Genomic DNA, 27,391 nt, shown 5'->3' with positions numbered 1-27,391 from the left:
TCAAATACTTTTTCCCCTCACTGTAGATGGGAGGGGTTGATGGTAGCTGAAGGCTGGGACTAAAAACAAACAGAAGATAACTAATGTAAAATATATTTTCCATTAAATGTATGTAGTATGTATAACCTGGAAGTGGAAGCCTAAGTATTGTTGGGTTAGGGGAAAATAATAAAGAAGTCAAATCTATTTCATTTGTTTACTCCAATTAAGGGAGGGGTGGTAGGGTTAGGGGAAAATAATAAAGAAGCAAAATGTATTTAAAATGTATATATATTTAAAATAATATATACTCTATATATTTACAAAAAATATACATGTGTGATTGGAAATGATGCAGACAATTACATTGATAGAAGCCACAATGTATCTGCAGTATTAAAGCTGATCTACCTCCTAAAAAAGAAGGATAGGGTCTGCCTGAATACTATAGTACCTCTCTCCTGACATTATATACTAAGTGGAACACTTTGACAGTATGAAGTTAGTTATTTAATATGGTATTTCCTTGACAGTAGATTGTATTAAAAGAGAAGTCAATAGAATAGAATATCATGACAAATGAGATTTTTTTTTCATAAAATGTAAACATATTTAAATCTCTAACAGAATGCGTCAAGCTTTATAGAACAATTTGAATGAGGAAAACTCATTCAGTCTATATTATCCAGAGTCTATACTATATACCAGTCCTAAGAGCCATGATGAGCCAGCCCGTAGGGCTCCACAGTAGAAGCACCTGTTATCCAGCCCACCGTCCCTCCACCCAGACTGGCCATCATGTCATCCAGGAGGCCCCTGTCCTCCACCAGTATCTCACCTCCAGGGTAAGGCTCTGCTATGAGAGTGAGGGATAAAGACGTGCGTGTTTTTGTTAATACTGATGATGAGTCTGGTTAGGATTTTCATGGGGTAGATAGGGGGGAAATAGTGTCTACTTTGCTTCTGGTTCTACACATTCCTTTAAATAAAAGTATACCATTCTCAGGATATGTTAGGGCTCTATTCAATCCGTATCGCGGGAGTTCAGCCTTACAGCGTGATTTACATTTAAAGGCAATGTTTCTTTCTTAGCAGAGACTGCATTCACGGCAAATGCTGCATATGTCGGCTCAACTGTCTAAGTCACTGCATCTCAGTGCAAGAGGCGTCACTGAAGTCCCTGGTTTGAATCCAGCCTGCATCACATCTGGCCGTGATTGGGAGTCCCATAGGGCGGTGCACAATTGGCCAAGCATCGTCCGGGTTTGGCCGGGGTAGGCCGTCATTGTAAATAAGAATTTGTTCTAAACTGACTTGCCTAGTTAAATAAAGGATAAATAAAAAATTAAATCGTAAATGACCTTTACACCGTGCTATTCAAGGATATAGATTGAAAGGACCCTTACATTTGTGTGTCTATAAAATTAGCAGAAAACAGAAATGTATGAAAAGAGAATTAGAACTAGAACGCTGCTGTCATACTCACCAAGTGTGTGTTCAGACATTTTCCTCATTAGGGAACTGGGGACGTCATAGATGCTCTCTGTCATCTCCCTATAATCTGAGATAGAGCATGAAAATAAACCCAAATACACTTACATTTGCTGGTAAACAAATGAAAAATATTGAATTAATTTAAAACCCAATCAATTGAAAAATAAACATTTTCATAATCTCACCTTGGCGGTCACTTGCCCTCCTATTGGACAGTGGGAAGTCATAGAGGTCCTCTCCATCAGTCAAGTCTTCATCTGATTGGTTGATGTGATACTCAGCTACAGAGGAAATGGCAGGTAGGTTTTGGTCATTTATCAAACACAGACCATTAACATAAGTCATTATCATGTAATATGATGATATCTACTTGTATTTTATATCCTATACAGTGGTCTCCATAATGGAAGAATCTATGACATTTATGATGGATAATATATTGATTTATGACATATAACGACACACTGATGTGACCATGAGGGTAGTACTCACAGTTCCGGGGGCTGGTAGAATGTCATACTGATCGTCTTCCTCCTTACACTCTTCCTCCTCTTCTTCATCTCTCTCCTCCTCACATCTCCTTCTAAATCTATGGACACTGCCTTCATCCTCCTCTCCATCTGAAATTACAGTGAAAAGATGTTGCCATATTTCAGAGCTGAAGCTACAGCTTGGCTCCCTGTTAAGGGAATTTTATCAATAATGACTAATTATGTATACATTTCAATCAGGACTGACTAATCAGAATACTATTATGTTACTGTATATGTATGAATTTTCTTTTTAATCCTAGTACTGAATATAATGTGTGTAAATATAATCAAGAATTAGAACAATGACTGTCTGTTCCTTGGTAGAAATGAATGAACTATATCGCCAGACTGGCTAGAATGCTTATCTACACAGGCTGGCCTTGGCTCTAGACGATGTGGGAAGGCTTGAGAACTATACAACCTTTGTACCAGTGTCAAGAAGAGACGGAACAGTTTAGAAAACGCTGATGTCATTTTCAGTTTATAACCTGTGATAAAATGTATCATGGGCAGTACTCACGAGAATAAACACAGCTGGTTGATTTCAAAGACTGGTCTCTGTCCATTTTATACAAATAAGGGTCTTACAAACTCTTATGAATTGACAGAGTGTTTAATTTTAATTGGGTATTAAAACATAGAGGAATTTAATTCCTGTAACACTCCCCACCTCACCACCAAAGCATTAAATGCCACAACGTGCCCATTTCCTCTTTCCACTAGACAACCAAACCATTGATTCCCTCCAACTGCTTGGCACAGCAAATGTGAATGAAAAAACAAACATATTTCCACTTAAGTTTGCTGAGTTTACAGAGGATTGATGCTCTACTTACAATGTGAGATGGTGTTCTGGTATATGGCTTCCTCATTACTGAGCTCGTCAGTGAGGGAGAGAGAGAGGGTAGCCCTGTGCCCCAGATTTTGGTCAGGGGTGAGGGGGCCAGAGAGGCAGTGGGTAATCCTGTGTCCCTGGTCTAGGTCTTGGTCAGGGGTGGAGGGGTTGAGGGGTGCAGAGAGGGGTCGATGAACCCCCAGTGGTTCCATCATGCTGTCACATTCGGAGCTGTTATAGGTGCTGAAGCGACCTCTGGCCTTCAGGTCATCAGACCTCACATCCTGCTGTCTGGAGACAAAACAGATGGACAGGCAACACTCAAATGGACAGAAATAAAACTGTTTCCCACTATATTTTATAAAACCAACATTTTTGCAGATAATGCATTCCAAGGCACTCAAATGCTCACCAGGAATACATAAAGCATTATCTTAGACAGCTGTTGCATAGGCTCTGTCTGACACTGGAGGCTGCTGAGGGGAGGACGGCTCATAATAATGGCTGGAACGGAAACCATGTGTTTGATACCCTTCCACAAATTCCACTCCGGCCATTACCACGAGCCCGTCCTCCACAATGAAGGTGGCACCAACCTCCTGTGCTGTCTGCATAGCAAATCCTCCCATATCTACAGTGCCTTGCGAAAGTATTCGGCCCCCTTGAACTTTGCGACCTTTTGCCACATTTCAGGCTTCAAACATAAAGATATGAAACTGTATTTTTTTGTGAAGAATCAACAACAAGTGGGACACAATCATGAAGTGGAACGACATTTATTGGATATTTCAAACTTTTTTAACAAATCAAAAACTGAAAAATTGGGCATGCAAAATTATTCAGCCCCCTTAAGTTAATACTTTGTAGCGCCACCTTTTGCTGCGATTACAGCTGTAAGTCGCTTGGGGTATGTCTCTATCAGTTTTGCACATTGAGAGACTGAAAATTTTTTCCATTCCTCCTTGCAAAACAGCTCGAGCTCAGTGAGGTTGGATGGAGAGCATTTGTGAACAGCAGTTTTCAGTTCTTTCCACAGATTCTCGATTGGATTCAGGTCTGGACTTTGACTTGGCCATTCTAACACCTGGATATGTTTATTTTTGAACCATTCCATTGTAGATTTTGCTTTATGTTTTGGATCATTGTCTTGTTGGAAGACAAATCTCCGTCCCAGTCTCAGGTCTTTTGCAGACTCCATCAGGTTTTCTTCCAGAATGGTCCTGTATTTGGCTCCATCCATCTTCCCATCAATTTTAACCATCTTCCCTGTCCCTGCTGAAGAAAAGCAGGCCCAAACCATGATGCTGCCACCACCATGTTTGACAGTGGGGATGGTGTGTTCAGGGTGATGAGCTATGTTGCTTTTACGCCAAACATAACGTTTTGCATTGTTGCCAAAAAGTTCAATTTTGGGTTCATCTGACCAGAGCACCTTCTTCCACATGTTTGGTGTGTCTCCCAGGTGGCTTGTGGCAAACTTTGAACGACACTTTTTATGGATATCTTTAAGAAATGGCTTTCTTCTTGCCACTCTTCCATAAAGGCCAGATTTGTGCAATATACGACTGATTGTTGTCCTATGGACAGAGTCTCCCACCTCAGCTGTAGATCTCTGCAGTTCATCCAGAGTGATCATGGGCCTCTTGGCTGCATCTCTGATCAGTTTTCTCCTTGTATGAGCTGAAAGTTTAGAGGGACGGCCAGGTCTTGGTAGATTTGCAGTGGTCTGATACTCCTTCCATTTCAATATTATCGCTTGCACAGTGCTCCTTGGGATGTTTAAAGCTTGGGAAATCTTTTTGTATCCAAATCCCGCTTTAAACTTCTTCACAACAGTATCTCAGACCTGCCTGGTGTGTTTCTTGTTCTTCATGATGCTCTCTGCGCTTTTAACGGACCTCTGAGACTATCACAGTGCAGGTGCATTTATACAGAGACTTGATTACACACAGGTGGATTGTATTTATCATCATTAGTCATTTAGGTCAACATTGGATCATTCAGAGATCCTCACTGAACTTCTGGAGAGAGTTTGCTGCACTGAAAGTAAAGAGGCTGAATAATTTTGCATGCCCAATTTTTCAGTTTTTGATTTGTTAAAAAAGTTTGAAATATCCAATAAATGTCGTTCCACTTCATGATTGTGTCCCACTTGTTGTTGATTCTTCACAAAAAAATACAGTTTTATATCTTTATGTTTGAAGCCTGAAATGTGGCAAAAGGTCTCAAAGTTCAAGGGGGCCGAATACTTTCGCAAGGCACTGTATATAGTAGTTTCAGGCTTCAAATACACCTGCACAGATTTCATCTATTCTAGCACTGTGATTGTTACAAACAGTTCTTTTTTAAGGTTTAACTGCCGATGCTCATAGGTTATTTAGCCTAATTTGAATGAACCTTTTGGAAGTCGTTCTAGGTATGAGCTCCTGATAAATTACTAGTGTAATGTAATGACAAACAGTGCAGTAGTGTCTCAATAATCCTGAGCTTTCTGTTACCGTATGCAGCCTGGGTCTGTACCCCCTGGGCCCGAGAGATGCATGGCCCTCCACAGCTGGCCAATCCACTCCCTCCTCAGATCCCCTGTCTCTGCAGCCTGCAGACACATGGTCAGGGGGTAGCAGGGATGAATTTAGTACATTGTTACAGTCTGAGTTAAAAAGATCATCCTTAGTTGTTAGAGGAAGTGTTAAATGACTTTAAGCAATCCAAGTACTGTAGAACACAGCTGGGTAGCAGTTAGCCTAGTGGTTAAGAGTGTTGGGTTAATAACCAAAAGGTCTCTGGTTCTATTCCCCAAGATGACTAGGTCCAAAATCTAGGTGTGAAGCACCTAACCCTCATTGCTCTGGATAAGAGTGTCTGCTAAATGACTAAAATGTAAACAGCTGATAAAATATTTTAATACAGTTGAATTTATCTTTCTGAACAATGTACAGCTTCTTCACCTGGTACTTTAATATGGGAAATTCCCATCAGTGAGTATGAAGTGACAGTAACAGACCACATCCTGAAACCACATGTTAAACCTACACAGGCATCAGCGCCCACACGGTTCTGTAATGACACTAGTAAACAGACCACATCCTGAAACAACAGGGCAGCCTGCACAGCCCACACCACACGGTTCTGTACACCTGAAGTGGGAGTAGAGCTGTCTGTGACTCACCAGTACTTTCCTCTTCCCATTCTTCATGGTGATTTCAAACACGTAGTGCTTACGCTTCTCCCTCTGGATCTCACGCACAGACTGCACCTGACCCAACAACAACACTTCTATTTCAGACATAAAGTGCTATACATACTTGTAAATAGTATACTATTAAGCAGCTGTAACTAGGGCATATGGAATAGTGGGTAATGCTCATTGAACACAAGGGAAAGTAGAACAAAGTCCAGGGCAATTGTTCCTGTCTGTCCGGCTAGAAGGACCAGGAAGGCTTTCAGACCAAATGAAATCAGTTTGACTTACAGTGTAGATGTAGTACAGGCCTCTTAGGTGTGACTGTGGGGGACAGAGAAGATCAGAAGACTATTACTACTTTGAACAGTGTAAATAACATTCAACTTCCCTGAAAACGTTGGAGGACTTCTCACAGCTGATACTCACAGCACTCCCATGTTTCTTAGTGTAGAAGAATAATGTTGTGTTTTGGAGCCTGAACCAATAGGTTGACCACTTCATTTTCTAAAAGAGAAAAACACAGACTCAGTGTCCCTACAGACTCAGTGTCCCTACAGACTCAGTGTCCCTACAGACTCAGTGTCCCTACAGACTCAGTGTCCCTACAGACTCAGTGTCCCTACAGACTCAGTGTCCCTCAGACAGTGTCAGACTCAGTGTCCTCAGTGTCCCTACAGACTCAGTGTCCCTACAGACTCTCAGTGTCCCCTCAGTGTCCCTACAGACTCAGTGTCCCTACAGACTCAGTGTCCCCAGACTCAGTGTCCCTACAGACCAGTCCAGACTCAGTGTCCCTACAGACTCACTACAGACTCAGTGTCCCTCCAGATAGTGAAGTGTCCCTCTACAGACTCAGTGTCCCTACAGACTCAGTGTCCCTACAGACTCAGTGTCCCTCCAGATAGTGAAGACCTGATTCTGGATACAAACCATGACTGACTGGCAATAACAGAGTCCAGATAGTGAAGAGAACACAGACTCAGTGTCCCTACAGACTCAGTGTCCCTACAGACAGACTCAGTGTCCCTCCAGATAGTGAAGACCTGATTCTGGATACAAACCATGACTGACTGGCAATGACAGAGTAGAACACAGTAGTATGGAATATATTGGCATACATAGAAAGCAGTTGACACAAATATTGGAAAAGTGATCACTTGTAAGTATTCATCAACACATCAAATCAAATGTTATTGGTCCCATACACGTGGTTAGCAGGTGTTCATTTGAGTGTAGCGAAATGCTTGTGCTTCTAGTTCAGACAGTGCAGTAATCTAACAATTCCCCAACAACTACCAAGTAAACGGAGTCCAGTAATTGAGCTGTTAATGTGACAAGTTGTTCTACATTTTTGAGAGCTTTGTCTTACCATTGTATCTTTCCTTTTCTTCAGGAAGCCCTCGAAAAGCAGCTGTTGCCTCTCCGTTGACATCGTTTCAGAAGATAACACTTATACTAAATCCGGTTATTAGTTCTTGTTCAGTATCACTAGTCGATGGGTGACTTCCCCCTTTCACTGAGAACTGGGATATCACTGGCTCCATCACCTGCCCACTTCTCCATTCTGACACACAAAATGCTTGTTTGTCCCCATGTTTGTCTTCAGTCACTCGTTATAGAAACGTATGGGATATTAAGGTCAAGTTGACGTTGACTGTGTGTGAACTATACGCGCCTGCTTAGCCATTATATGTACCCACATTTGAGGTGTTTGTCCACTGAGAATTTTGAGCTCAATGAAGAGAACATTATTCTTCAAAGGATTCAATGTTAGTAAAAGCAGGCTACACTTCGTGACATGTTGTACAATGAAAATGTAAGTATGGTGGATTTTAAGAAATCAGATGACTCCAACATTTGCACACTGTTCTGACACTGCTAAAAGATAGGGAATAGTGAGGGGGGATAATGTGTATGTTATATGAATGGATCAAATCATATTGCAGACACCTGTATCAGATCACACAGTTCTTTATTGTAAATGTTGGAAAAGTCAATGAGAATAAACAGTTCCATCCATGGTCCAAGGAGGGAGTCAGAGGTGCACTGCATGGCTGTTAATAACATAGTGGAATCTGGAGGCATAACAGTGGAACAGACAAATAAAACCATAATATGAAAGGGAAAAAAGCTATTTTAAAAACAGGAAAATAAAACAAGTCGAGGAAGAAGCAGTCATGATAATGTTGTAGTCTTTTGTCTTTCAGAGTAAGTGAATGATGGATGTCATTATTAATAACGGCTTTGATAATACTAGATATACAAAAACACATGGGAAATGAATGCATTATCCTCTTGAAGTGCGTCTGTTTCATGCAATGCTGAACAAACCATTCCAAACTGATAAACCAAAGAAAACAGGTTAATAAATTAATAGCAATTGAAACGCGTGCACGAAACCCATGACCTTTTCAACGTTAAAAATGGCTTTGACTTTGCAGCTCTTCCTGTAGGCTCACTGTTGAGGTGTTACAGAACTGAATGCTTTGATCCTGGCAAGCTTTGTTCACGCCGTAATCTAGTTGGGTATTTCTCTAAGTACCCGAGCAAATATATATATTTATATATACACACACACCTATAAACAAATATTTTCAGTCCCTTTTGTAGTGAGTTGTATGCGGCTGCCTTCTTTGCTTTCTCCTGGGCTCTGGGGTCAAACCAGCTAGCTATAATACTGACCTAAACCAGCTAGCTATAATACTGACCTGAGAAAAAAGGCTGGGTTCTACACAGATTTAAAAACAACCAGCAACTACTACTGTCTGACCTGGAGAAGAAAAACCCCCAAGACTAGACCAGATCATACGATACCAGAATGCCTGCAGTAGATTGATTAGATGGTGTTCAAAAAATACAATGTGAGTTTGTGGTGACATTTTTTCCCCCCAAAGAAAAACAAAAAACAGTTGATGACAAGTTTTTTTCTCTGTTTCAAATATATAAAATCAATCTATGGTTTCTCCGGTTTGTTCCTTCTCCGGTAGGGTGGATGTGGGATCAGGTTCAGATGGGCTGGAAGTTCCGTTTCATTCAGTAGTTGTCTCTTTTTGGGGAAGGGGAGCAGAGGACTGTGGGATGTTGGAGGTCATGTTTTATTTCAGGGAGGGCGTGAGGGGTCAAAGGGCAGAGACTAGGCGGTGGGGGGCGGGTCAAGGGTCATCTCATGCATCCTGTGTCTGTCTTGATCATCGTTGTTTGAGGATAGCTCTGTACATAGCGAAGCCCAGGACTGCAAACACGGTTGCCCCCACGCTTGCCCTTAGCCAAAACGTAGAGCTCTTCAGGTCTGCCTGAGCCATGTGCCTGAGAAGAGGGGGGAGAAAGAGAGGGAGTGGTGGGGATAAAGGAATGAATACAACAATACAGCCTCGTTTCCAAATCACATGAGGACATGTTGACAAATTACAAACCAAAGTCATGTTCTCAAAGCTTCCTAAACTGTTCGATAGTACCAATGTTGTAGTACCAATACAACCTCATTACATGATATACTGTCTTCTGAAAATGAGTTAGCCTGGTTAACGGCCTAGTTAAACTGTCTTCTGAAAATGAGCTAGTCTGTGATAGCCTGGTTAAACAGGATATACTATCACAGACTAGCTCATTTTCAGAAGACGGCCTAGTTAAACTGTCTTCTGAAAATGAGCTAGTCTGTGATAGCCTGGTTAAACCAGACTGAACGCTTCGCTCACCATTGTTTCACTTCCCTAGAATGGGGAGTTCAGCGTTCAGGCTAGTTTAACCAGGCTAAGTCTGTGTTGCGAGCAGTACCACATACACCAACATTTGAGTGGCTGTTACTGGAACATTAGATTTGTTTGGTCAATCTGACAATAACTCTTATTTATTGGGTGAAACCTAAAAGGCGAGGAAAGTATTGGCTATGGACAGAAAGAGTGAGGGATGGGGAGGAGGGTCTGCTAGGGAAACAGAAACAAGAGAAAAGCCCTAAGTCCGGGTCACATTCAATAGGTACACGAGGTGGAAATTAACAAGCATTTTGACTGTACTGATTGAATATAGTGCCTCAGTTTCTAGGTCCACTGAGCACAACCCTGACTATAACATACAGTACTAACAGTATGAGACAACAACATGGAGGGAAGACAGGAGGCTGAGAGGGGAGGGAAAGGAAAGGAGAGGGGAGAAGGAGAAGGAGAGGGGAGGGGAGAAGGAGAGGGAGGCTCTAGAAGCGAGAGGAATTTCTGAAGTGCAGAGGTTAGCAGAAAGCTCTAACTTATAAAATTGCCAAACACACAATCTCGTGTTCACACTCACATTATCTCCCTCTCTCACACACACACTCTCTCTCACACACACACACACATTCTCTCTCACACACACACACACACACACACAGCTCAACAACCCATTAATCTTCACAGTGATATCTGACACAGCAGCAGAAACCCTAACCCATTCAAGCAGGTTTAGCAGGAAGAGTCCATCAGATAGACAACTGCCATCCTGCTTAACTATGACCTGTACCTCAGAGGAAGATAAATACCTTCCTCCCACCAGCATTCTGCACAACAAAGCTTATTCAGCAAGCAGCCACACACAAACCAGACCAACCAGCTATTTGTAGGACTAAGACATCGACCGGTACCTTCAAAAGTAATGATAGATGCCCATTAAAAAGGTAGTCAGTGAGTTCCATCAGGTACACTGGGTGAAAACAGATCAAAGGCTGTTGTTTATTAAAGGTTGAGGCCAAAGTACTTAGATGTAGCTCGTTATGTCTGTAGCCTTCATTATAATCTCCTCTTCATATAATAACGGAGGCTACAGCAATCTCCTCCCCCAACAGTGCTTGCCGTTGCCACATCAACGTCCACCATACCTGCATGTACCCAGCCAGTGACAAACAGCTGTCCCTTAGCTCCCAGTTTGTCAGATGCTGTGTGTTTTACCTGGGGCCCATAAGACTAGACAGAAGACTCCATGCTGTGTTTTACCAGGCCTGGGGCCCATAGGACTAGACAGAAGACTCCATGCTGTGTTTTACCTGGCCTGACAGAAGGCCCTGTGTTTTAGGACTAGACAGAAGACTCCATGTTGTGTTTTACCTGGCCTGGGGCCCATTGGACTAGACAGAAGACTCCATGCTGTGTTTTACCTGGCCTGGGGCCCATAGGGCTGGACAGAAGACTCCATGCTGTGTTTTACCTGGCCTGGGGCCCATAGGGCTGGACAGAAGACTCCATGCTGTGTTTTACCTGGCCTGGGGCCCATAGGGCTGGACAGAAGACTCCATGCTGTGTTTTACCTGGCCTGGGGCCCATAGGACTAGACAGAAGACTCCATGTTGTGTTTTACCTGGCCTGGGGCCCATTGGACTAGACAGAAGACTCCATGCTGTGTTTTACCTGGCCTGACTAGACAGGCCCATTGGTTTTGGGGCCCATTGGACTAGACAGAAGACTCCATGCTGTGTTTTACCTGGCCTGGGGCCCATAGGACTAGACAGAAGACTCCATGTTGTGTTTTACCTGGCCTGGGGCCCATAGGGCTGGACAGAAGACTCCATGCTGTGTTTTACCTGGCCTGGGGCCCATAGGACTAGACAGAAGACTCCATGCTGTGTTTTACCTGGCCTGGGGCCCATAGGACTAGACAGAAGACTCCATGCTGTGTTTTACCTGGCCTGGGGCCCATAGGGCTGGACAGAAGACTCCATGTAGATAGACTCCTCTACATTACTGATGGCGTGAACCTGCTGGATCAGACTGCACTCCTCGTCAGCCAACAGATAGGCTCCAACATCATGTAACCTTGTGTACACACACACACGTGCACACAGTAGGGCAGTTCAACGCCAACCCCACACACAACGGGACATGACAACACCGCAGAACTCACCCCACAGCACACCACACCTGGTCACACACCACACCTGGTCACACACCACACCTTGCAGCTAAAAAAATCTTGTCCAATGCGGTGGCTGAGTTGGCAAAATGCCAGCCAAATAAAAGACAGGCTTCAATCATAAGATTGATGAAGATACAGGGTTAGAAAATACTTTACATTCAGTTTGTTCTCCGAATTTGTTGAAATAGGCTACTTTGAGTCATTACATGAGATATATATATATATATTTGAGGTAAACCAAAAACAGCGAAGATTCAAACCAATTAGGTGTTAAATACTATAGTATCTCAGCTAGTCAATGTGGTGTGACCGCCTTCAATAACTTCTGTATTAGTGGCATGCCATTTCTGGTGCGTTAATTCTCTTCTCCCAAGGTTAAACAGGCATTGACAAAGGAGTTAGCATGTAACACAATAGTGTTACAACAGGCATGCCTGGGTCCCCAGAAGCCATTGTAAACTTACTAGGAACCATTGTAACCCTCCCAAACCATAGCAATACATAAAGTAATCTACACTCTCACACAACACACACTCTATTGTACAAGCATATACAAGCACAATGAAATGTCAACCCTTCAATGGTGAGCCACCACAAGCCATCCAAACCCTGCACATCATAAACCACACGCACTCAAACCTCAAGCACTAGGCTAGTTCCCATACTTCCCAATGCTCAAAACAGACTGCTGATTTGAGTGGAGCCTATGCATAGCCGTCCATAGGGGGGCAGTGGTGAGCTGAAGACCAAGGCAAGCCTATTGGAAGATGAGACAGACAGCATCTAGACCAGGCCTGGGCAACTCCAGTCCCCGGGGTCTGATTGGTGGCACACTTTTTCCCCAGTCCCAGCTAACACACCTGACTCCAATAATCACATAATCATCATCTTCAGTTTAGAATGCAATTAGTTTAATTCAGCTGTGTTTGCTGGGGATGGAGAAAAGGGTGACACCAGTCAGGCCCCCGAGTACTGGAATTGCCGAGACAGACAGACAGCGTTGAGGCAGACAGACAGACAGACAGCGTCGAGACAGACAGACAGACAGACAGCATTGAGACAGACAGACAGACAGACAGACAGGCCCGAGACAGACAGACAGCGAGACAGACAGACAGACAGCGGCGAGACAGACAGACAGACAGCGTCGAGACAGACAGACAGACAGCATCGAGACAGACAGACAGTGTTGAGACAGACAGACAGACAGTGTCGAGACAGACAGACAGACAGACAGCGTCGAGACAGACAGACAGACAGCGTCGAGACAGACAGCGTCGAGAGACAGACAGCGTCGAGACAGACAGCGTCGAGACAGACAGCATCGAGACAGACAGCGTCGAGACAGACAGCATCGAGACAGACAGCGTCGAGACAGACAGACGAGACAGCAGCATCGAGACAGACAGACAGCGTCGAGACAGACGAGACAGACAGCGTCGAGACAGACAGACAGCGTCGAGACAGACAGACAGACAGCGTCGAGACATACAGACAGACAGCGTCGAGACATACAGACAGACAGCGTCGAGACAGACAGACAGACAGCGTCGAGACAGACAGACAGACAGCGTCGAGACAGACAGACAGACAGCGTACAGACAGACAGCGTCGAGACATACAGACAGACAGCGTCGAGACAGACAGCGTCGAGACAGACAGACAGCGTCGAGACAGACAGACAGACAGCGTCGAGACAGACAGACAGACAGCGTCAAGACAGACAGACAGATGGTGCATGCAACTAACAAGAAGTAAACACATGCAACAAGAACAGAAAGAGGGGCAGCCAAAAACATGTGTATGAACACCTATAGGATGAAAACAAGACAACGGAAACACAATGAAATTACATGTGATTCATACAGTGTAAAAATCACTTTGGAAGTGGAAGAAAAACATTGTCATAGAAATTAAAATGTTTTTGTTAGTAAAAAAATTAAGTTTCAACCACAAGAGAAGCAGGATTGTAAAGAAGATAGTCTTATAAACTGTGTAGATGAATTAGGTTGTGATAACACTAGGGCTGCAGTATGTGCCACGTTTGAGAGTGAATTTAGGGCCTAACATAGGACCTTATATAGACTAACTGTATCTTGTGAGTGTAAACTTATGAAGTGAAAATCACTCCACAACCAATCAAACTGAAATCATCATAGAAATCAAACCATGCACATCTCTGGCGGTGGAAACAGTTCAATGACAAAGAAAACTAAAAAAGATAGACATTTAGAAAATGCCATTTGACCAAATATTAACATCTGCTTTCGTGAAGAGGAGAATAACCAGCCAGTCAACCCAAGCTGACTTCTATGAGGCTTTCAGTTTCACCAACAGCTTCAGTGGGGCGAAATGTAACCAAAACAGAAAGATCTGCAAGGTGACGTTTCTCCCTCACTCACTATGCAAATTAGTCTTTAGTACAGATTTACAGTTTGCATATCCACTTAACATGATAGAAACACCATTCTTAAACGAAATGGCCATGTTGGCTTCAACATCCACTTGTATGCTCAACTCTCAAAAGATTAATGACTTGCCAAGTAACTTCGACATTTTTTATATCTTAAAAATCCATGCATTAGTTACTTGATGATAGACTGCACCGTGTTGCTACAGGAGGGTAATCTACCCACAACCCATCGCCAACAGACTGCACACATGCATCTTCAGGTCAGACTGGCTCAAACGGAAAGCAACACAACCACACGGTGGGGTCGACCACAACACACGGTTGACCACAACACACGAATACCTCCCTGGCTAGCACCACAGGTGTTAGATGATGGTGCAGTGTGGCAGATAATTGGGTAAAGCGCTGTGTCACGGTGGTGAGAGCAGAGTGAGAGTGCTGTGTCACGGTGGTGAGAACAGAGTGGGAGTGCTGTGTCACGGTGGTGAGAGCAGAGTGGGAGTGCTGTGTCACGGTGGTGAGAGCAGAGTGGGAGTGCTGTGTCACGGTGGTGAGAGCAGAGTGGGAGTGCTGTGTCACGGTGGTGAGAGCAGAGTGGGAGTGCTGTGTCACGGTGGTGAGAGCAGAGTGGAGTGCTGTGTCACGGTGGTGAGAGCAGAGTGGGAGTGCTGTGTCACGGTGGTGAGAGCAGAGTGGGAGTGCTGTGTCACGGTGGTGAGAGCAGAGTGGGAGTGCTGTGTCACGGTGGTGAGAGCAGAGTGGGAGTGCTGTGTCACGGTGGTGAGAGCAGAGTGGGAGTGCTGTGTCACGGTGGTGAGCAGAGTGGGAGTGCTGTGTCACAGAGCAGAGTGGGAGTGCTGTGTCACGGTGGTGAGAGCAGAGTGGGAGTGCTGTGTCACGGTGGTGAGAGCAGAGTGGGAGTGCTGTGTCACGGTGGTGAGAGCAGAGTGGGAGTGCTGTGTCACGGTGGTGAGAGCAGAGTGGGAGTGCTGTGTCACGGTGGTGAGAGCAGAGTGAGAGTGCTGTGTCACGGTGGTGAGAGCAGAGTGTGGGAGTGCTGTGTCACGGTGGTGAGAGCAGAGTGAGAGTGCTGTGTCACGGTGGTGAGAGCAGAGTGAGAGTGCTGTGTCACGGTGGTGAGAGCAGAGTGAGAGTGCTGTGTCACGGTGGTGAGAGCAGAGTGGGAGTGCTGTGTCACGGTGGTGAGAGCAGAGTGGGAGTGCTGTGTCACGGTGGTGAGAGCAGAGTGAGAGTGCTGTGTCACGGTGGTGAGAGCAGAGTGGGAGTGCTGTGTCACGGTGGTGAGAGCAGAGTGAGAGTGCTGTGTCACGGTGGTGAGAGCAGAGTGGGAGTGCTGTGTCACGGTGGTGAGAGCAGAGTGGGAGTGCTGTGTCACGGTGGTGAGAGCAGAGTGGAGTGCTGTGTCACGGTGGTGAGAGCAGAGTGGGAGTGCTGTGTCACGGTGGTGAGAGCAGAGTGGGAGTGCTGTGTCACGGTGGTGAGAGCAGAGTGGAGTGCTGTGTCACGGTGGTGAGAGCAGAGTGGAGTGCTGTGTCACGGTGGTGAGAGCAGAGTGAGAGTGCTGTGTCACGGTGGTGAGAGCAGAGTGAGAGTGCTGTGTCACGGTGGTGAGAGCAGAGTGGGAGTGCTGTGTCACGGTGGTGAGAGCAGAGTGGGAGTGCTGTGTCACGGTGGTGGAGCAGAGCAGTGTCACGGTGGGAGTGCTGTGTCACGGTGGTGAGAGCAGAGTGGGAGTGCTGTGTCACGGTGGTGAGAGCAGAGTGGGAGTGCTGTGTCACGGTGGTGAGAGCAGAGTGAGAGTGCTGTGTCACGGTGGTGAGAGCAGAGTGGGAGTGCTGTGTCACGGTGGTGAGAGCAGAGTGGGAGTGCTGTGTCACGGTGGTGAGAGCAGAGTGGGAGTGCTGTGTCACGGTGGTGAGAGCAGAGTATTAGTGCTGTGTCACGGTGGTGAGACAGAGTGGGAGTGCTGTGTCACGGTGGTGAGAGCAGAGTGGGAGTGCTGTGTCACGGTGGTGAGAGCAGAGTGGGAGTGCTGTGTCACGGTGGTGAGACAGAGTGGGAGTGCTGTGTCACGGTGGTGAGAGCAGAGTGGGAGTGCTGTGTCACGGTGGTGAGACATAGTATTGCTGTTCACGGTGGTTAGAGCAGAGTGAGAGTGCTGTGTCACGGTGGTGAGAGCAGAGTGGGAGTGCTATGTCACGGTGGTGAGAGCAGAGTGGGAGTGCTGTGTCACGGTGGTGAGAGCAGAGTGGGAGTGCTGTGTCACGGTGGTGAGTTAGCAGAGTATTAGTGCTGTGTCACGGTGGTGACAGCAGAGTGGGAGTGCTGTGTCACGGTGGTGAGAGCAGAGTGGGAGTGCTGTGTCACGGTGGTGAGAGCAGAGTGGGAGTGCTGTGTCACGGTGGTGAGAGCAGAGTGGGAGTGCTGTGTCACGGTGGTGAGAACAGAGTGGGAGTGCTGTGTTACGGTGGTGAGAGCAGAGTGGGAGTGCTGTGTCACGGTGGTGACAGCAGAGTGGGAGTGCTGTGTCACGGTGGTGAGTTAGCAGAGTGGGAGTGCTGTATCACGGTGGTGAGAGCAGAGTGGGAGTGCTGTGTCACGGTGGTGAGAGCAGAGTGAGAGTGCTGTGTCACGGTGGTGAGAGCATTAGTGAGAGTGCTGTGTCACGGTGGTGAGAGCAGAGTGAGAGTGCTGTGTCACGGTGGTGAGAGCAGTTAGTGAGAGTGCTGTGTCACGGTGGTGAGAGCAGACCTATAGTAGTTAGTGCTGTGTTACGGTGGTGAGAGCAGAGTGGGAGTGCTGTGTCACGGTGGTGAGAGCAGAGTGGGAGTGCTGTGTCACGGTGGTGAGAGCAGAGTAGAGTGCTGTGTCACGGTGGTGAGAGCAGAGTATTAGTGCTGTGTCACGGTGGTGACAGCAGAGTAGAGTGCTGTGTTCACGGTGGTGAGCAGCAGAGTGGGAGTGCTGTGTCACGGTGGTGAGAGCAGAGTAGAGTGCTGTGTCACGGTGGTGAGAGCAGAGTAGAGTGCTGTGTCACGGTGGTGAGAGCAGAGTGGGAGTGCTGTGTCACGGTGGTGAGAGCAGAGTGGGAGTGCTGTGTCACGGTGGTGAGAGCATAGTATTATGTTGCTGTATCACGGTGGTGAGAGCAGAGTGAGAGTATGTTACCTTATAGTATAATGTGTCACGGTGGTGAGAGCAGAGTATAGTGCTGTGTCACGGTGGTGACAGCAGAGTGATAGTGCTGTGTCACGGTGGTGAGAGCAGAGTGAGAGTGCTGTGTCACGGTGGTGAGAGCAGAGTGAGAGTGCTGTGTTACGGTGGTGACAGCAGAGTGGGAGTGCTGTGTCACGGTGGTAGAGCAGACCTATAGTGCTGTGTCACGGTGGTGAGTTAGCAGAGTATAGTGCTGTTCACGGTGGTGAGAGCAGACCTGAGAGTGCTGTGTCACGGTACAGAGAGCAGAGTGGGAGTGCTGTGTCACGGTGGTGACAGCAGAGTGGGAGTGCTGTGTCACGGTGGTGAGAGCAGAGTGAGAGTGCTGTGTCACGGTGGTGAGAGCAGAGTGGGAGTGCTGTGTCACGGTGGTGAGTAGCAGAGTTATAGTGCTGTGTCACGGTGGTGAGAGCAGAGTGGGAGTGCTGTGTCACGGTGGTGAGAGCAGAGTGGGAGTGCTATGTTACCATGTTACCTATAGTATTATGTTACGGTGGTGAGAGCAGAGTGGGAGTGCTGTGTCACGGTGGTGAGAGCAGAGTGGGAGTGCTGTGTTCACGGTGGTGAGAGCATTAGTGGGAGTGCTGTGTCACGGTGGTGAGAGCAGAGTGGGAGTGCTGTGTCACGGTGGTGAGTAGCAGAGTGGGAGTGCTGTGTCACGGTGGTGAGAGCAGAGTGGGAGTGCTGTGTCACGGTGGTGAGACCAGAGTGGGAGTGCTGTGTCACGGTGGTGAGAGCAGAGTGGGAGTGCTGTGTCACGGTGGTGAGAGCAGAGTGGGAGTGCTGTGTCACGGTGGTGAGAGCAGAGTGGGAGTGCTGTGTCACGGTGGTGAGAGCAGAGTGAGAGTGCTGTGTCACGGTGGTGAGAGCAGAGTGGGAGTGCTGTGTCACGGTGGTGAGAGCAGAGTGGGAGTGCTGTGTCACGGTGGTGAGAGCATAGTGAGAGTGCTGTGTCACGGTACAGAGAGCAGAGTGGGAGTGCTGTGTCACGGTGGTGAGGTATAGTAGCAGAGTGGGAGTGCTGTGTCACGGTGGTGAGAGCAGAGTGGGAGTGCTGTGTCACGGTGGTGAGAGCAGAGTGGGAGTGCTGTGTCACGGTGGTGAGAGCAGAGTGGGAGTGCTGTGTCACGGTGGTGAGAGCAGAGTGGGAGTGCTGTGTCACGGTGGTGAGAGCAGAGTGGGAGTGCTGTGTCACGGTGGTGAGAGCAGAGTATTAGTGCTGTGTCACGGTGGTGAGAGCAGAGTGGGAGTGCTGTGTCACGGTGGTGAGAGCAGAGTGGGAGTGCTGTGTCACGGTGGTGAGAGCAGAGTGGGAGTGCTGTGTCACGGTGGTGAGAGCAGAGTGGGAGTGCTGTGTCACGGTGGTGAGAGCAGAGTGGGAGTGCTGTGTCACGGTGGTGAGAGCAGAGTGGGAGTGCTGTGTCACGGTGGTGAGAGCAGAGTGGGAGTGCTGTGTCACGGTGGTGAGAGCAGAGTGGGAGTGCTATGTTACGGTGGTGAGAACAGAGTGGGAGTGCTATGTTACCGGTGGTGAGAGCAGAGTGGGAGTGCTGTGTCACGGTGGTGAGAGCAGAGTGGGAGTGCTGTGTTCACGGTGGTGAGAGCAGAGTGGGAGTGCTATAGTACGGTGTTGAGAGCAGAGTATAGTGCTATGTTCACGGTGGTAGAGCAGAGTGTTAGTGCTGTGTCACGGTGGTGAGAGCAGAGTTAGTAGTGCTGTGTCATGTTGGTGAGCAGAGTAGATTATGTGCTGTGTCACGGTGGTTAGAGCAGACCTAGAGTGCTGTGTCACGGTGGTGAGAGCAGAGTGATTAGTGCTGTATCACGGTGGTGAGAGCAGAGTGGGAGTGCTGTGTCACGGTGGTGAGAGCAGAGTGGGAGTGCTGTGTCACGGTGGTGAGCAGAGTGAGAGTGCTGTGTCACGGTGGTGAGAGCAGAGTGAGAGTGCTGTGTCACGGTGGTGAGAGCAGAGTGAGAGTGCTGTGTCACGGTGGTGAGAGCAGTGTGGGAGTGCTGTGTCACGGTGGTGAGAGCAGAGTGAGAGTGCTGTGTCACGGTGGTGAGAGCAGAGTGAGAGTGCTGTGTCACGGTGGTGAGAGCAGAGTGGGAGTGCTGTGTCACGGTGGTGAGAGCAGAGTGGGAGTGCTGTGTCACGGTGGTGAGAGCAGAGTGAGAGTGCTGTGTTCACGGTGGTGAGAGCAGAGTGAGAGTGCTGTGTCACGGTGGTGAGAGCAGAGTGAGAGTGCTGTGTCACGGTGGTGAGAGCAGAGTGAGAGTGCTGTGTCACGGTGTATGTTAGCAGAGTGAGAGTGCTGTGTCACGGTGGTTATGTTAGCAGAGTGAGAGTGCTGTGTCACGGTGGTGAGAGCATAGTGGGAGTGCTGTGTCACGGTGGTGAGAGCAGAGTGACCTAGAGTGCTGTGTCACGGTGGTGAGAGCAGAGTGGGAGTGCTGTGTCACGGTGGTGAGAGCAGAGTGAGAGTGCTGTGTCACGGTGGTGAGAGCAGAGTGGGAGTGCTGTGTCACGGTGGTGAGAGCAGAGTGGGAGTGCTGTGTCACGGTGGTGAGAGCAGAGTTGAGAGTGCTGTGTCACGGTGGTGAGAGCAGAGTGGGAGTGCTGTGTCACGGTGGTGAGAGCAGAGTGGGAGTGCTGTGTCACGGTGGTGAGAGCAGAGTATTAGTGCTGTGTCACGGTGGTGAGAGCAGAGTGGGAGTGCTGTGTCACGGTGGTGAGAGCAGTATTAGTTGGGAGTGCTGTGTCACGGTGGTGAGAGCAGAGTGGGAGTGCTGTGTCACGGTGGTGAGAGCAGAGTGGGAGTGCTGTGTCACGGTGGTGAGAGCAGAGTGGGAGTGCTGTGTCACGGTGGTGAGAGCAGAGTGGGAGTGCTGTGTCACGGTGGTGAGAGCAGAGTGGGAGTGCTGTGTCACGGTGGTGAGTAGCAGAGTGGGAGTGCTGTGTCACGGTGGTGAGAGCAGAGTGGGAGTGCTGTGTCACGGTGGTGAGAGCAGAGTGGGAGTGCTGTGTCACGGTGGTGAGAGCAGAGTGGGAGTGCTGTGTCACGGTGGTGAGCAGAGTGGGAGTGCTGTGTCACGGTGGTGAGAGCAGAGTGGGAGTGCTGTGTCACGGTGGTGAGAGCAGAGTATAGTGCTGTAGCAGAGATGAGGAAGACACACAATCACATTACAGCACCTTATAGTATTATGTTACCTTATAGTATTATGTTACCTTACAGCTGACCTATAGTATTATGTTACCTTACAGCAGACCTATAGTATTATGTTACCTTATAGTATTATGTTACCTTATAGTATTATGTTACCTTATAGTATTATGTTACCTTATAGTATTATGTTACCTTACAGCTGACCTATAGTATTATGTTACCTTACAGCTATAGTATTATGACCTATAGTATTATGTTACCTTACAGCTGACCTATAGTATTATGTTACCTTATAGCAGACCTATAGTATTATGTTACCTTACAGCAGACCTATAGTATTATGTTACCTTACAGCAGACCTATAGTATTATGTTACCTTACAGCAGACCTATAGTATTATGTTACCTTATAGTATTATGTTACCTTACCTATAGTATTATGTTACCTATAGTATTATGTTACCTTACAGCTGACCTATAGTATTATGTTACCTTACAGCAGACCTATAGTATTATGTTACCTTATAGTATTATGTTACCTTACAGCTGACCTATAGTATTATGTTACCTTACAGCAGACCTATAGTATTATGTTACCTTACAGCTGACCTATAGTATTATGTTACCTTACAGCTGACCTATAGTATTATGTTACCTTACAGCTGACCTATAGTATTATGTTACCTTACAGCTGACCTATAGTATTATGTTACCTTACAGCAGACCTATAGTATTATGTTACCTTACAGCTGACCTATAGTATTATGTTACCTTACAGCAGACCTATAGTATTATGTTACCTTATAGTATTATGTTACCTTACAGCTGACCTACAGTATTATGTTACCTTACAGCTGACCTATAGTATTATGTTACCTTATAGTATTATGTTACCTTATAGTATTATGTTACCTTACAGCTGACCTATAGTATTATGTTACCTTACAGCAGACCTATAGTATTATGTTACCTTACAGCAGACCTATAGTATTATGTTACCTTACAGCAGACCTATAGTATTATGTTACCTTACAGCTGACCTATAGTATTATGTTACCTTACAGCAGACCTATAGTATTATGTTACCTTACAGCAGACCTATAGTATTATGTTACCTTACAGCTGACCTATAATACTATAGGTCAGCTGTAAGGTAACATAATACTATAGGTCAGCTGTAAGGTAACATAATACTATGTTACCTTACAGCTGACCTATAGTATTATGTTACCTTACAGCAGACCTATAGTATTATGTTACCTTATAGTATTATGTTACCTTATAGTATTATGTTACCTTACAGCTGACCTATAGTATTATGTTACCTTACAGTTGACTTATAGTATTATGTTACCTTACAGCTGACCTATAGTATTATGTTACCTTACAGCTGACCTATAGTATTATGTTACCTTACAGTTGACTTATAGTATTATGTTACCTTATAGTATTATGTTACCTTATAGCTGACTATAGTATTAGTCAACTGACCTAGGTAACATATGTTACCTTATAGACCTAACATATTATGTTACTATAAGTCTGACCTATAGTATTATGTTACATAATACTATAGGTCTAGCTGTATGTTAACCTATAGTCATGTAGGTAACATAGTATTATGTTACCTTACAACAGACCTATAGTATTATGTTATATACTATAAGTCAACTGTGTTACCTTACAGCTGACCTATAGTATTATGTTACCTTATAGTATTATGTTACCTTATAGTATTATGTTACCTTACAGTTGACTTATAGTATTATGTTACCTTACAGCTGACCTATAGTATTATGTTACCTTACAGCAGACATATAGTATTATGTTACCTTACAGTATTATGTTACCTTATAGTATTATGTTACCTTACAGTTGACTTATAGTATTATGTTACCTTACAGCAGACCTATAGTATTATAGTATTATGTTACCTTACAGCTGACCTATAGTATTATGTTACCTTACAGCAGACCTATAGTATTATGTTACCTTACAGCTGACCTATAGTATTATGTTACCTTATAGTATTATGTTACCTTACAGACCTATAGTATTATGTTACCTATACAGTATTATGTTACCTTACAGCTGACCTATAGTATTATGTTACCTTACAGCAGACCTATAGTATTATGTTACCTTACAGCTGACCTATAGTATTATGTTACCTTATAGTATTATGTTACCTTACAGCTGACCTATAGTATTATGTTACCTTATAGTATTATGTTACCTTACAGCTGACTTATAGTATTATGTTACCTTACAGCAGACCTACAGTATTATGTTACTTTACAGCAGACCTATAGTATTATGTTACCTTATAGTATTATGTTACCTTACAGTTGACCTATAGTATTATGTTACCTTATAGTATTATGTTACCTTACAGCAGACCTATAGTATTATGTTACCTTACAGCAGACCTATAGTATTATGTTACCTTACAGCAGACCTATAGTATTATGTTACCTTACAGCAGACCTATAGTATTATGTTACCTTACAGCAGACCTATAGTATTATGTTACCTTATAGTATTATGTTACCTTACAGCTGACCTATAGTATTATGTTACCTTACAGCAGACCTACAGTATTATGTTACCTTACAGCTGACCTATAGTATTATGTTACCTTATAATATTATGTTACCTTATAGTATTATGTTACCTTACAGCTGACCTATAGTATTATGTTACCTTATAGTATTGTTACATTACAGCAGACCTACAGTATTATGTTACCTTACAGCAGACCTATAGTATTATGTTACCTTACAGCAGACCTATAGTATTATGTTACCTTACAGCTGACCTACAGTATTATGTTACCTTACAGCAGACCTATAGTATTATGTTACCTTACAGCTGACCTACAGTATTATGTTACCTTACAGCTGACCTATAGTATTATGTTACCTTATAATATTATGTTACCTTATAGTATTATGTTACCTTACAGCTGACCTATAGTATTATGTTACCTTATAGTATTAATGTTACCTTATAACATTATGTTACCTTACAGCAGACCTATAGTATTATGTTACCTTATAATATTATGTTACCTTATAGTATTATGTTACCTTACAGCTGACCTATAGTATTATGTTACCTTATAGTATTATGTTACCTTATAGTATTATGTTACCTTACAGCAGACCTATAGTATTATGTTACCTTATAATATTATGTTACCTTATAGTATTATGTTACCTTACAGCATTATGTTACCTTACAGCTGACCTATAGTATTATGTTACCTTACAGCTGACCTATAGTATTAAGTATTATGATCACCACATTCTTTTGGAGAGATTGGAAACCCAAATTGGTCTACACGGACAAGTTCTGGCCTGGTTTAGATCTTATCTGTCGGAAAGATATCAGTTTGTCTCTGTGAATGGTTTGTCCTCTGACAAATCAACTGTAAATTTCGGTGTTCCTCAAGGTTCCGTTTTGGGACCACTATTGTTTTCACTATATATTTTACCTCTTGGGGATGTTATTCGAAAACATAATGTTAACTTTCACTGCTATGCGGATGACACACAGCTGTACATTTCAATGAAACATGGTGAAGCCCCAAAATTGCCCTTGCTAGAAGCATGTGTTTCAGACATAAGGAAGATAATGGCTGCAAACTTTCTACTTTTAAACTTGGACAAAACAGAGATGCTTGTTCTAGGTCCCAAGAAACAAAGAGATCTTCTGTTGAATCTGACAATTCATCTTAATGGTTGTACAGTCGTCTCAAATAAAACTGTGAAGGACCTCGGCGTTACTCTGGACCCTGATCTCTCTTTTGAAGAACATATCAAGACCATTTCAAGGACAGCTTTTTTCCATCTACGTAACATTGCAAAAATCAGAAACTTTCTGTCCAAAAATGATGCAGAGAAATTAATCCATGCTTTTGTCACTTCTAGGTTAGACTACTGCAATGCTCTACTTTCCGGCTACCCGGATAAAGCACTAAATAAACTTCAGTTAGTACTAAATACGGCTGCTCGAATTCTGACTAGAACCAAAAAATTTGATCATATTACTCCAGTGCTAGCCTCTCTACACTGGCTTCCTGTCAAAGCAAGGGCTGATTTCAAGGTTTTACTGCTAACCTACAAAGCATTACATGGGCTTGCTCCTACCTATCTCTCCGATTTGGTCCTGCCGTACATACCTACACGTACGCTACGGTCACAAGACGCAGGCCTCCTAATTGTCCCTAGAATTTCTAAGCAAACAGCTGGAGGCAGGGCTTTCTCCTATAGAGCTCCATTTTTATGGAACGGTCTGCCTACCCATGTCAGAGACGCAAACTCGGTCTCAACCTTTAAGTCCTTACTGAAGACTTATCTCTTCAGTGGGTCATATGATTGAGTGTAGTCTGGCCCAGGAGTGGGAAGGTGAACGGAAAGGCTCTGGAGCAACGAACCGCCCTTGCTGTCTCTGCCTGGCCGGTTCCCCTCTTCCCACTGGGATTCTCTGCCTCTAACCCTATTACAGGGGCTGAGTCACTGGCTTACTGGGGCTCTCTCTTGCCGTCCCTGGAAGGGGTGCGTCACCTGAGTGGGTTGATTCACTGATGTGGTCATCCTGTCTGGGATGGCGCCCCCCCTTGGGTTGTGCCATGGCGGAGTTCTTTGTGGGCTATACTCAGCCTTGTCTCAGGATGGTAAGTTGGTGGTTGAAGATATCACTCTAGTGGTGTGGGGGCTGTGCTTTGGCAAAGTGGGTGGGGTTATATCCTTCCTGTTTGGCCCTGTCTGGGGGTGTCCTCGGATGGGGCCACAGTGTCTCCTGACCCCTCCTGTCTCAGCCTCCAGTATTTATGCTGCAGTTGTTAATGTGTCGGGGGGCTAGGGTCAGTTTGTTATATCTGGAGTACCTCTCCTGTCCTATTCGGTGTCCTGTGTGAATCTAAGTGTGCGTTCTCTAATTCTCTCTTTCTCTCTCTCTCTCTCGGAGGACCTGAGCCCTAGGACCATGCCCCAGGACTACCTGACATGATGACTCCTTGCTGTCCCCAGTCCACCTGGCCGTGCTGCTGCTCCAGTTTCAACTGTTCTGCCTTATTATTATACGACCATGCTGGTCATTTATGAACATTTGAACATCTTGGCCATGTTCTGTTATAATCTCCACCCGGCACAGCCAGAAGAGGACTGGCCACCCCACATAGCCTGGTTCCTCTCTAGGTTTCTTCCTAGGTTTTGGCCTTTCTAGGGAGTTTTTCCTAGCCACCGTGCTTCTACACCTGCATTGCTTGCTGTTTGGGGTTTTAGGCTGGGTTTCTGTACAGCACTTTGAGATATCAGCTGATGTACGAAGGGCTATATAAATAAATTTGATTTGATTTTGATTTGATGTTACCTTATAGTATTATGTTACCTTACAGCTGACCTACAGTATTATGTTACCTTACAGCTGACCTACAGTATTATGTTACCTTACAGCTGACCTCACTGCTAAACTGTTGGCGCGGCGCACCACCACTGCTAAACTGTTGACGCGGCGCACCACCACTGCTAAACTGTTGACGCGGCGCACCACCACTGCTAAACTGTTGACGCGGCGCACCACCACTGCTAAACTGTTGACGCGGCGCACCACCACTGCTAAACTGTTGGCGCGGCGCACCACCACTGCTAAACTGTTGGCGCGGCGCACCACCACTGCTAAACTGTTGGCGCGGCGCACCACCACTAAACTAAACTGTTGACGCGGCGCACCACCACTGCTAAACTGTTGGCCGCGGCGCACCACCACTGCTAAACTGTTGCCGCGGCGCACCACCACTGCTAAACTATTGCCGTGGCGCACCACCACTGCTAAACTGTTGCCGCGGCGCACCACCACTGCTAAACTATTGCCGTGGCGCACCACCACTGCTAAACTGTTGCCTTCAAACTCAGTGCCTCTTTGTTTGACACCATGGGAAAATCAAAAGAAATCAGCCAAGACCTCAGAAAAAAAATGGTAGACCTCCACAAGTCTGGTTCATCCTTGGGAGCAATTTCCAAAAGCCTGAATGTACCACGTTCATCTGTACAAACAATAGTACGCCAGTATAAACACCATGGGACCACGCAGCCATCATACCGCTCAGGAAGGAGACGCATTGTCTCCTAGAGATGATGCGTACTTTGGTACGAAAAGTGCAAATCAATCCCAGAACAGCAAAGGACCTTGTGAAGATGCTAGAGGAAACAGGTACAAAAGTATCCACAGTAAAAACGAGTCCTATATCAACATAACCTGAAAGGCCGCTCAGCAAGGAAGAAGCCACTGCTCCAAAACCGCCATAAAAAAGCCAGCCTACGGTTTGCAACTGCACATGGGGACGAAGACCGTACTTTTTGGAGAAATGTCCTCTGGTCTGTTGAAACAAAAATGGAACTGTTTGGCCATATTGACCATTGTTATGTTTGGAGGAAAAAGGGGGAGGCTTGCAAGCCGAAGAACACCATCCCAACCGTGAAGCACGAGGGTGGCAGCATCATGTTGTGGGGGTGCTTTGCTGCAGGAGGGACCCTTCACAAAATAGATGGCATCATGAGGCAGGAAAATTATGTGGATATATTGAAGCAACATCTCAAGACATAAGTCTGGAAGTTAAAGCTTGGTCGCAAATGGGTCTTCCAAGTGAACAATGACCCCAAACATACTTCCA

General features: G+C 45.5%; 2 protein-coding genes across 3 annotated transcripts in view; both read right to left on the bottom strand.

Annotated features, from left to right (window-relative positions):
- Positions 1–301: 301 nt before the first annotated feature.
- LOC112239833 lies at positions 302–7,486 on the bottom strand. Of its 2 annotated transcripts, none has more exons than XM_024408235.2 (10): positions 7,395–7,486; positions 6,452–6,529; positions 6,314–6,346; positions 6,011–6,097; positions 5,340–5,437; positions 2,843–3,132; positions 1,966–2,093; positions 1,659–1,754; positions 1,466–1,540; positions 302–835 (listed from the first exon to the last, which is right to left on the bottom strand). In XM_024408235.2, exons 1-8 carry the CDS (start codon positions 7,455–7,457, stop codon positions 1,719–1,721), a joined length of 813 nt encoding a protein of 270 aa, XP_024264003.2. In that variant the 5' UTR covers positions 7,458–7,486; the 3' UTR covers positions 302–835; positions 1,466–1,540; positions 1,659–1,718. The 2 variants fall into 2 exon arrangements, with proteins under 2 accessions (XP_024264003.2, XP_024264004.2); XM_024408236.2 differs by having other exon boundaries at positions 302–832.
- Positions 7,487–7,980: 494 nt separating this feature from the next.
- rhot1a (ras homolog family member T1a) overlaps positions 7,981–27,391 on the bottom strand; it is a gene marked incomplete at its 5' end in the record, with an annotated part of 32,693 nt that continues 13,282 nt past the window's right edge. Inside the window, 2 exon segments of the mRNA XM_042307218.1 lie at positions 7,981–9,331; positions 11,671–11,802. Of these exon segments, the coding sequence (XP_042163152.1) occupies positions 9,214–9,331; positions 11,671–11,802 (250 nt within the window).

This window comes from Oncorhynchus tshawytscha, linkage group LG27 (genome assembly GCF_018296145.1).
Source record: "Oncorhynchus tshawytscha isolate Ot180627B linkage group LG27, Otsh_v2.0, whole genome shotgun sequence".
Classification (NCBI taxonomy): Eukaryota; Metazoa; Chordata; class Actinopteri; order Salmoniformes; family Salmonidae; genus Oncorhynchus; species Oncorhynchus tshawytscha.
This window is presented reverse-complemented; position numbering and strand designations above follow the sequence as displayed.